At 39.5% G+C, this 11,562-nt stretch overlaps 1 protein-coding gene across 1 annotated transcript; it reads left to right on the top strand.

Moving 5' to 3' along the window:
- Positions 1-1,200: 1,200 nt before the first annotated feature.
- rin (ras GTPase-activating protein-binding protein 2) lies at positions 1,201-10,345 on the top strand. The gene is made up of 5 exons (XM_022816711.2): positions 1,201-1,357; positions 4,648-4,966; positions 5,414-5,627; positions 6,047-6,694; positions 6,934-10,345. The coding sequence occupies exons 2-5, from the start codon at positions 4,728-4,730 to the stop codon at positions 7,741-7,743; spliced, it is 1,911 nt and encodes a 636-aa protein (XP_022672446.1). The 5' UTR covers positions 1,201-1,357; positions 4,648-4,727; the 3' UTR covers positions 7,744-10,345.
- The last annotated feature ends 1,217 nt before the right edge of the window (positions 10,346-11,562 follow it).

Genomic DNA, 11,562 nt, shown 5'->3' with positions numbered 1-11,562 from the left:
TAGCATAACATTAGGCCCTATCTTAACGTTTCGGGATATCAAATGCGTAAATAAGGTTTTCGCTGCCGTACCGTCTTCGGAGACATTGAAACTACCGTTATGGTGAACAAACGAAGTTTCTTTACTAGAAATGCTTAACTAACGCTCGATATCGGATCGGTGCGGAAGTTCACTAAGAACACAACGCAAGTATGCAGTACCGTTCTAGGTATTATGTCTGCAAAATCAGGTTATTAAGTATAAGCTAACAATTCGATTAGAAAACGCGACATGTAGCATAGTTTTCTACAGTAGGTGACCCAAATTTTATATAACCTAAAAAAACATTCTTACTGCTCAGTTGTAGTCTCATTGTAAAGTATATAGGTACAATATAAAAACCGTAGGCAATACAATCCTGTAATACAGTCTTCAACGACCCCCACAATAAACATGAAATAGAACGGACCTTCGTTTCCCCGTCTCATCCGGGGGTCATACATAATAGGGGGGACGTAGGCACATTTAAAAGGGCCAAACCGCCCACATCCCACACCCAGTCACATTGAGCACCTGCTCAATATGCTAAGTTATTATGATCATCAAACTCACTTTAAATCTAATTTCGGTTCAGAAAAACGCTTTTTTATATTTTATCCTGCGGAAAGCATAAAAATACAACAGAAAAAAATATCAGTGCTTTCACAGAGTAAAACTAAGATCAGTCAATGTTATTTATCAATTTAGTTGAAGCAAACAAGCTCTTCAGTAGTGCCGAAATCACAACAAAGCGTAAGTTGGGAAGTTTAAGCAAGTTGTTCAGTTGGGAACACGGGGTAGGACACGGAACCGTCATGTACATACTATTACCATTTAATTTATTGAGAATTAAATAAAAAGGAGACGGACGGCCTTTGATGCAAAAATGTGGCCTTATATATTTTATCGTGAATCATTCTAGTCGAAAATGTCGTACTCCATCACAATTTACTTTCAAATACCATAACCATATTTCCTAATGTGAATATTTTTGGTGTGAATTTTGTAGAAACTAAAACGGGATTCAGATAGTCAATACAAATCGAGATAGAAACGTGGATAATTTTGCACGGAACGCATTTGTTGGCTATAACCATTGTCTGAAGATTGCAAAAAGTAGAAGCTTTTTTAAAGCTGAGCGCGCTGATTTTAAATTACAGAGGGCGCTGTTGCGGGTAGCTCCTCGCCGGTCGTTGGTTAGTGGTTGCGCCGCTTCGTGCTGCGGTGACTACCTGTGACGGCTTCACACAGGCGGACAGCATAAACCATCATCAACGACGGAGCAATCCACATTCACACCGGCTAAGCGTGAGTTGCAAGCTTTTTACGAATTTTTCAGGTATTTTATACATAAAAGCACCGTACCTTTACATCTTTTAGAATATGAGCACCTTAATGTGGTCGTGAGCCAAAATGGGCAGCGTTTTTTTTATAATCTGTTAAATTTATAGCAGTGCGCAGGGGGTTAAGTGTGTAGTTCCATAGGCCTAACAACAGTATAAGTGACAGTGCTGCCAATTATTTTTGAGGTACGGGCTGCACGCCGGTTACCGAGGCCTGCGAGAACCCCCGAGAGTTGCTAATGCACTAGTAGGATCGTTTGATTTACATGTGGGTCGATACCCATTAATAAGTGAATATGTGCTCCATGTTTTATTACCCATCGATATCCAGCGGAATGGATCGGATGGTATAATAATGTTCAACCACTCCAATCTGCGGCAGCCACGCAGTGGAGAGTACGGGGTGTGCGCTGCTATCTGATATTCATCGGTATTGTTGGATATTACTACTGAACAAGCTGCACATTTCGCCAAACTTTCATTAGTCTCAGATTAGCTACTTAAATACTAGCGCTGAGTCTATAGTCCCACTAAGTCTGAATCGCCGTCGGGAAATATTTGGCTTATGTGATTGTTCCCTGCATGGCAACATGCGGATTCTGCACCACGCGCCTTTACTCTACTCCGCCTATGCCATAATATCGTGTTAGAGAATTTTAAAAACGCCACTGGCAGCTTTGCAGTTCGGTTGATTATGAGTATTTTTGTTTAGGTTTATTCTAAAGAAGCTTCTATTAGAATCGACTGCTTCTACGAAGTTGTGTAATAAGGTTCCCATTACAAGGACATTATGGCTGTTATTTTCATAGCGAAGTCCTTGTGCATAAGATTGTTTAAATAAAGAACACAGATGACTAAAACAATTAGCTACATTCCAGTAGCGCCACAGTTTTATGAGGACCATGGCAGGTTTAATCCTTGAAAAAAAATTTGTCGCGTTCTATAAAAATTTACTGCGTTTGATGAAGATAATTGTAATGGGTTTGTTTTTAACCTGTTATGTCAGTTTGCAATGATCAGTGTTGTTTGTGGTTGGACCCAGTATTAGCCCAGGTACGTTTTTCCTCTTAATGAAAGCGAACGTAGGTTACATTCAGTTGCTTTTAGAAAGGCGTTGTTTACCGATTACCGAAACTATTTTTAGAAACGAAGTATTGTTTATCATTCAATCCTTATCCATCAGTCACTACTAAAAGCTAGCGTTTTATTTTATCTTCCTCATTTCTTCTTCGTTTACCGCAAGACGCTTATTAATTGCAAGTATACATGATAGGACCACATAGTGATAATTTGAAGGTAGCCATGGATTTCGAATTTCACTGTGACTCATTTCTTCCTCCACGTTAAGCTTCAGCTACCAATTGAATATGGAGGGCCATGCGTTATACAATTTTCCATTACAGTAATAGAGGTCGTTTTGAATATCGTGATTTAATTGGTTAGGGGATCCTTATTTCGATATCAAGGTCTTTTGTGGCCGCATTGGAAAATTTCGCACTGGGATGATACGTTTAAAGTGAACCGAAGTTATAACACCAATATTTAATATCGGTGCAGTAATATATATATATATATATATATATATATATATATATAATATGATAACTTTCAATGGCATCGAAAACAAGTGTATGGTGAACATTAAACTAGCGGAAAAAATGTCGCCATTTTTGGTAACTGCTTTTTTGTTTCAGTTTGACGTTTTCCTAATCATCAAGTACTAGAGAACCTTTATAAATCTATGTCACCGTCTTACTGAGATTTTTTTCGGGCTTTCGGCTAAGCGCGACAATTCTGAGAAGCCATGTTTCCTACTACGGTTTTTAGAATAAAAACCGTAAGTAAGAAACAAGTGAAAAGTCAACAAAAAGGTCATTAAAACACGGCTAGAACAATGACAGTTATTAAAATTAAAAAAAAAAAACTAGAGATGTACCAAAGGTAAGCCATCCAAGCCGACTTGGTATCTTGATTAAGATACCGATTTTGTTTGAAAATAGCTAACAAAAACATGGCCGTATGATTCATAGAGCATAAACAATGAATTTTGTTAAAAGAACAAAGTCATAAAATTTTGTTTCTGTATATATATGTATAGCAACAAAATTTTATTTAAATTAAATTAAATTAAAATTCTTTAGAATTAAGAAAACTTGTAATGATAATGATATTATAACTAAATATGTAAATGACTCATAACTTACGAAATAACAAATCAAAACTCATACTAATTACTATTCTAGAGTTTCTCTAATTGGTCTCTAGAATAGTAATTAGTATGAGCTTTATCTTGGAGTTTTGATTTATTTCATGCTGTAAGTTTTTTTAATTCTAAAGATATTTGAAGTTTTTGTAGTGAACTGTTACAAGCAAACTTTGAGACTTAACTCGTGAACTATGTAACGCTAAGAGAGTCTTCCTTCATCGTGAGACTTAACTCGTGAACTATGTAACGCTAAGAGAGTCTTCCTTCATCGTTAGAAAGGCAATTGAAAGTACATATTTGACAACGCCAGGCTCCATAGCTGTGCTAAATTACTTCCTGGACTAAACAATGAATGCCCAACGTTGGCTTATTATCTTGATGTAAGGCCGTGTGACAATAAGGATCTCAATGCCCTAAATGGGGCAATCATCCCAATATCGGTTTACTTCGAGAAGTCATAGATAGGGAAATAAAATATAGGAGCGCAAATGGTAGGTATACGGCTGCTCAAAGTCGTCAGAGCTGTGGATGTGCAAACAATTTTTTAACACATTAAAAATTATCCATCTAGCCCAGGTAGTTCAAAAGTTACTAAGCCTAAAAGTATAAAAAATGGTGAACCAAAAACAAAATTAATCTGAACAAAATTGTGTTAACTAAGGAAGGGCTTTTCAATCTTTCTAACAACAATGGCCAAATCTATAATATCTATAACATCTAAAATAATTTGGTTATTGGTACACGACAAATTGGAATTAAAGGCAATAATCAAAAAAGGTTTCCTGTTAGGAAAAGTTAGGAGTGCTCTAAGCTTTATTCAAATCTAGTAAACGTATTCAAACCCAGTCAATTTTTACTTTCATAAAATATTCTTAAATTTTGACGGAAATTTGATCATAATAAATGTTGAAATTAAAGTGTCGCCTAAAATTCTTTTGACAAGTTGCATTGAACTAAGTTTATGCTCTACTAATGTAATGTGACATGTCATGCACACTCGTGATTATTTAAAATTAGTGGGTGTCTATTATGGATTTGATGACTCAAGTATATTTTTTCTCATATTTTCTCTGCTTAAAGGTCCATCTGTGTCTGATCGAGTCCAGTCCCGAAGTATCCGAAGTACCCCTTGGCAGCTGATTGTCGTGCTTATAACCGTAATGGTGATGGACGGAGGCAGCGTGGTGGCGCAACAACCAGCGACGCCCACGGCCACAATGAGTACCACCCCGCAGCAACAGCAACAACAATCTGGACAAGGGCAAACACAACAACAGGGCCAGGGAAACCAGACTGGAGGTGGAACATTAGAGGGGGCCCCAAACGCCACGCGCGTAGCTCGTGAGTTTGTGCGGCAGTACTACACTATTCTACACGAATCTCCAGTACATCTTCACAGGTTGGTGGCCATTGGGTCGGTTATCTTTGAATTCAATGGAAAAACACGTGCAAAAATGTTTGTGTAATTAGGATTTTCGTGATCCCTGTGAATGGTGAAGCTTTAGTTAAATACTGATGGTAGCTCGACAGATCTGAAATGATCCGCGCCAGCGGTCTCTAATAGTATTTATACAATAGCAATCTTATTGATAGGCGTACCGTGAATCTAAAAAGCCGTTGGTAGGTTGGCTGGATGGTGGGTACGTCTGTTTTTTTTGTGAATATTGTTGGGAGTTGACAGTGCTTTCAAATTACCGATGTGAAGGTTGTACACACATGATGCTGGAATAACAGGCAGTTTTGACCATCGTTGAAAAACTAAAAGGTTACACAAACAGAATGAAGCCCCCTATAGCATTATAGCAGATCGCTTATCGTCTAACTTACTTGCTATATGCTGACTCAGGTTCTACAATGACGACAGCGATTTCATTCATGGAGGCCTCGACTCGTCCTGTGGTCCAGGTGCAGCGACGGGTGTTCGTGGTCAGCAGGAAATCCATCGCACCATTCTAGCACTTAATTTCCACGATTGCTATGCTAAAATAGCTTACGTAGACGCCCAGGAATCAACGAATAAGTCGGTAGTGGTCCAAGTCGCAGGCGAGCTTTCCAATCGGGTACGACTTTGTGATGTGTTGAGCATATTTTAGTGCTATGAACAGATCCTTAGGTTAAGGATGTGATCAGTTTTAACATCGACAAATACATCTTTTCCACGCGGGGTCGCCTAACTCTAGGTATGATGAATATTAAGCAGCTTTTACTTCGCGACACGGGTTACTTTACAACTATCACATAATCTGTAATTATCGAACAGTTTATGTAGTAGTAAAAGTGATCACGTAAAATATTGGATTTGTGATGTGCTCATTAATTAAACCATCAGAATTCGTATTAAATAAGGTATCCTGATTAGACAATGTTATTCAGCATGAAGCGAATGTTTTTACAGCTGTAACTTCATTGATTTGTTGGAGAGCGTTTAGGCAGTAGTGAACTCAACTATTTATTTTGCTTAATATTGTACCTATTGCAGGGTAGTCCGATGCGTCGTTTCTTGCAGACCTTCGTTCTTGTACCCCTGTCGGCTCGCAAATACTACGTACGGAACGACATCTTTCGCTACCAGGACGAAATCTATACGGAGGATATTGCGGATGAAGACGAGCTGAATGCGAATGAAGCAACAGCATCTTCCGCGTCAGGCAGTCAGCATCATCATGGAGGTACTTTGGCCAATGGCGGGGGCGATCATGGACATCACGGTCACCCTTCGCCTGTAAATGGCACACCTGAAACCTCGATGTCTAGTGTAAGTGCTCCACAAACAGAGAAAATTTATCACAGTCAGTCACCGCCCGACCAGGGAGCGCGTAAGGACGAATCGCGTGAGGAATCTGTTACCAGCAGCAACAATAACAATATTAACAATAACCAATGGGAAGGTACGACTGGTCAGGGACAGCAGCAGGTTGCGCCAGCAAAACAACAACCACAGACAGCAGCCACCAGCGCGCAGAGCTCTCAGTCATCTACAACAGCATCCGGAACAGGAAATATGTCAGAGAATTCTACTGCTGCTGCAGTAGCAACGTCACCTGATGCGTTGCCAGCCGCCGTTTCCGTGTCCACTCCTCCCGTAAGCACGGCACCCCGTAGTTGGAGTCAGATGGTGCAAGTCAAGGTTCGTAATTAAGCATTGGACAGGTCGGTGCTGAATGAGATGAACTTGTAATTGTACTAAGTTATAAGTTGTGAAATTTAAAGTAATAGCTAATACGCTTTGGTTTGCTTATGTCAACTTAGGACCTACAGTATTATACCCATTGTTTCGTGATTATTATTCAACGCAGCATTCAGTTAGTATCTATCGAATTAACAAGTTGTAGTATTGTTGCTGTTATTTCTTTGTTTACGAAACAGCCTGCCGCCGATCCTACACCTGTTATAACTGGTCAGCATCAACAAGCTACTTTTGGGCCCCCTGCCAATAATACCAGCACCAATCAACCTAGTAATACATTTGGGGGATCCTCTCCCCAATCTGGTGCTGTGTCAGGCGGCATGCCACAAAGGCCTCAACATAATCGCCAAGGCGGTCCTGGGGGACCGCGTACAAACGGTATGGGCGGAGTAGGTCCTGTGAAAAAGGACGTTGGTTCAGCGTCACCCCGTGAAGACAGTACACCGGTTCCGACGTCAGCAGTTCCTGGAGGTAATGATACCAAGAACATTTATAACGTGCCGGATAATCAACAGCTCTTTGTAGGAAATATTCCAACAACAGCTACGGAACAGGATCTACAGGATTTATTCAAACAATTCGGCAACGTCATTGGATTCCGGCTTCAGAATTCAAAGAATAGCTCATCTGGAGGAGTCACAGGTGGAAAAGGCTCACTGCCCAATTTCGGTTTTGTTTTGTTCGATTCCGCCGAACCTGTTCGGAAGTTGCTGCGCGAGGGTCCCAAGACGCAACTACTTACACTTCCAGGCAAGCCTCCGGCTGTGCTTAACGTGGAGCAGAAAAAACCTCGTGCAGGAGCAAAGGGCTCTCGTGGTCCAGGTGGGGCATCTGTCAGTGGAAGGCCGCCGATGACTAACGGTGGTGGAAGTGGTGGTCGCCGAGAGTACAGTACCGGTGGGGACAGGAGGCCGCCCCGCAGTGGAATGGGAGGCCGAGGACAAAGTGGCAGCGGGCATGACGGGCAAGTTGGACCCACCCAACACTGAACCAGATTTTATAGCCCGCTTAACATTGGGTCTCATCCACTTATACACCTCAACCTAGTTGACGCAATTATCCGTCGGCCCCAAGATTCACGAAGTGCTAAATTTATTGCGCTTCGCTTCAAAACGCTTACTCCTTTCTTATATCCTGTCGCATTGAATGCTCATCTATCAGCTCCTCCACATATTTGCAATGCGAATGGGGTCAGTAAGCGAATAGAGATCAGAGATAAGAGACCTATAAGCAGGTAAATTTCAACGTGTAAGTGGTAACTATATACATGTATGTAGTACGAAATTACAGAGAATTTAAGCTATAAGAAGGTGAATGATACATCAATAGTAAAATGCTGCAACATTTTTAATCGGATTAATCACTGAAGGAAAGAAATCAGTAGATCATGAATACATCTCAATTTCAATCAATCGATATATATATATATATATATATATATATATATATATAGATAGATAGATAGATATAGATAGACTATATATAGATAGACTGTATCTTTCAATTTTAAATATACAATTCCACCTTCCCCATTGAAGTCCCCCGCCATTCACTCACGTTCTTGAATGTTATGCAGGGTTTGCTTTTTCGAAAAGCATGATCTAGTTAATGCTGAGCTTATTCGTCACCTTTACATTTTAGCAGATGGTATATCCTTCTCCAATTATTAACGTGGTTACTCCCCCCCCCCAACCACCAGATCCCCGAAAAATACATGACGGCTTATACCAACGTAACCGTATCAATAACCATTTATTGACTAATGCCTTTATTAGTTGATTTAGGCGCCTGAACAGATTCAGATTAAGCTTTGGTAAAAATGCAAGCAAGCTTTATTGCATAGCATTCGTAATTATAGTCTACCGTAGGCTAGTAAATATAAATAGTAGTAGTTAGCATTTGCCGTTCGTCCTTCTATTTCGCCTATCGTGTTTTGCGGGGAGAATTTTCCGTCTAGCGGTGGCGACGTGTTCTACCTCATAAATAGAAAGCTGCTAACTCAAGCGAGGTAACTGCTCACAAGTATGTTACACATACAAAGCTTTAGCGAAAATGAAAGCATGCTTTATTGCATAACATTCGTCATCATAGTTTATCTCATGATATGGATATGTAATATCGTGGTGAGCAGTTACCTCACTTGAGTTAGCAGCCTTTTATTTATGCAGTAAAACACGCGATCGCCGTTAGACGGAAAATTCTCTTTGCATAACTCAATAGACGAAATAAAAGGACTAACGACACATGCTTACTATTAATATTAAATAGCCTACGGTAGACTATAATTACGAATACCATATGGTAGAGCTTGCTTGTATGGCTGCAGCTCTTAACTCAAAATAAGTTACTACGAATCTGTGGAAGTATCTAAATTACCTAATGAAATTAGTTAAAATTGATTACGGTTACGGTGGTATAAGCCGTCAGGTATGTGCTTTTCGTGGATTTGGTGGTTAATGGGTGATCACGTTGATAATCTGCGCAGGATTTGGTGAAATGTAAAGCTAAGGAATAATCTGATGTTTTCAATAACATTCAAAAATTGCATAACATTCAAAAACGTGAATGACTTAAATGATGAGGATTAAATCGGATATTTAGGACTGAGCGGTGCAGTCTATCAAGGATTGTTATAAATCAATATGATTTTTACCTGGTTGTACGTCTTTCACCTCTTACCTCTATTCGCTCATCGAGCACATTCGCATTGTAAATAGGTAAAGGAGTTGATGGGAGGGCATCCAATGCGACAAGATATAAAAAAAGAGCGTTTGCCATGGCTTAGGGAGAATTAATAATCACAAAACTTTGTTGCTGCTGGTTCGATCAATTATGATTCGTTCCGCTCTGGCAGTCTGACGTAGTTACGAGATTTTAAGGGAGCGTTTGCCGAACAACCACACAGCAACGATAATAGCAACAACATCGGGGGCCTATGTCTCCTTTGTTCTTGACGGTTCATTATAATCGACGACAGCCGGCTTATCGCGGCTGCAAAAGGAGCGGTTGTCAAAAGAATTGACACCAATCTAGCCTGGTCGCACTAATCACAAAGGCGATTAAAAAACACTATGTACATATATTATAAAAATATACAAACAAAAATGAATGCCGAGTACGAGGAACACCAGGAGAATGATGACAAATAATGCATAACTAACAAAAACCTTATTACCACCAACTACTAGAACAAGAAAACGTCTACAAATGTAATACAAGAAGCTTTTAGAAGGTCTCGCAGTGCTGTATCGATGGGCGGTGATATTTGTAAGTCAGCGGCCCTGACAAGGGGTGGATGAGGGATGATATCTGACTGCAGACAAGTGAATGCTTTTTGTTTAATAATAAAATAATGATCTTGAAGTAGTACGGGCGGGTAAAAGTCTGAAACCTAGATTTCCCGCGCATTTTTTGTACGACATGCTACAGCAGCAACAGCTACAGTAAGTATATAAACAGTCTGCACAAAAATCACATGGGAGGTGTCATGATAATGATGATATAGGAGAGTAGTGTCAAGGTGATGACGGGCCGACAAGTTAAAACAAAAAATAAAACTAGCGGACTGTTCCCTCCTTGAGGGAAAGTGTACATTTTGTTTTTATTCAAGAAAAATTGCTCATAAATTCAGAGAAACAAGGACCGGTTAAACGTGGTAAAGCGTACAAAGAAAAAAGTTTTTTTGAATACATGCCGGCTCACCACTCTTGCTAGGGACCGGTTTTTGAGCTTCATATACCTATTATTTATACACTTTAGTGTTTTATTTTTGTCTGAATTTGTTGTGCTATATAGGTAAGAATAAACTAGCGACTTACAACTTCTTAATGTCCTTCGGATTCTCGGGCTTTTGCGACTTATGGTGTTTGTACGAATCATTGCTGATCCTGTAATCACTAGCTTATATAGCTATACAGGAATAAGAAGTTTCATATCCCATACTGAATATGTTCCATGCTACAGAACTGATAACCAGATATAATACCCAGTGTTTGAGGACAAGCTCGATTAAAATTGTGTTTAGTACAGTACCATTCATTACAAGTGCCAAAGCGGCCAAAAAACGTCATTGACAACAGATGATATACAAATGATAATTCCGTGCAAAAAAATAACAGCATTAAATAGCACAGTTTCTTTTTTCAATATCTGCGATCTGCATTTTTGCATATAGCGTGAAAACCAAGAAATGCGGGCTAGAAATCTCAAGGTATGATCCTACTCTAAACACGTGGCCTTCACAATTATTCGTCACTTACAAATCAAGCACTATGCCATGGGTAATCACGCCCTTCAAACTTTGAGAAAGTTAAGGTGGCAAATAGGCAACGAGGATACGATGTTGCTCCGCAGGAAGACTGATTTTCTTAGGCAATAACCTAAATAAAAGCAATACTTGATCACTTAGGTGATCACATTTTTTCTGTAAATACGTATCTGAAGACAACAAAAATAATTACAAAAAGATGTCATCACAGTTTTTAACTCTAGCCTAGTACCTAATTTAACTGATTTTTAAGTGGAAGATTGTTTACTGTAGACATAGCTCGTAACGTTGTCGCACTAAACTCGAGTAAACACTCGCTCATTCTTAAGCTATGGATTTCGCACGCTTGATAACTAAGACAACATCGACAAAAAACCACACCATACGATACTATAGTCGAACAATAGAAGATAGTATTTTCGATTACCGTCTCCATAAATAAAACGATCAAACTAATAGGTTTGTAGAAATGCTTACTATAATGCCGATAAATTATGTTATAATACCTGTTTTCGTAAATATTTGTTGCAGCTTACAAACT

The sequence above is a fragment of the Varroa destructor genome, unplaced genomic scaffold, assembly GCF_002443255.2.
Source record: "Varroa destructor unplaced genomic scaffold, Vdes_3.0 BEIS01000412.1, whole genome shotgun sequence".
Lineage (NCBI taxonomy): Eukaryota > Metazoa > Arthropoda > Arachnida > Mesostigmata > Varroidae > Varroa > Varroa destructor.
The sequence above is the reverse complement of the archived record's forward strand: the minus strand, read 5'-3'. Positions and strand labels throughout refer to the sequence as shown.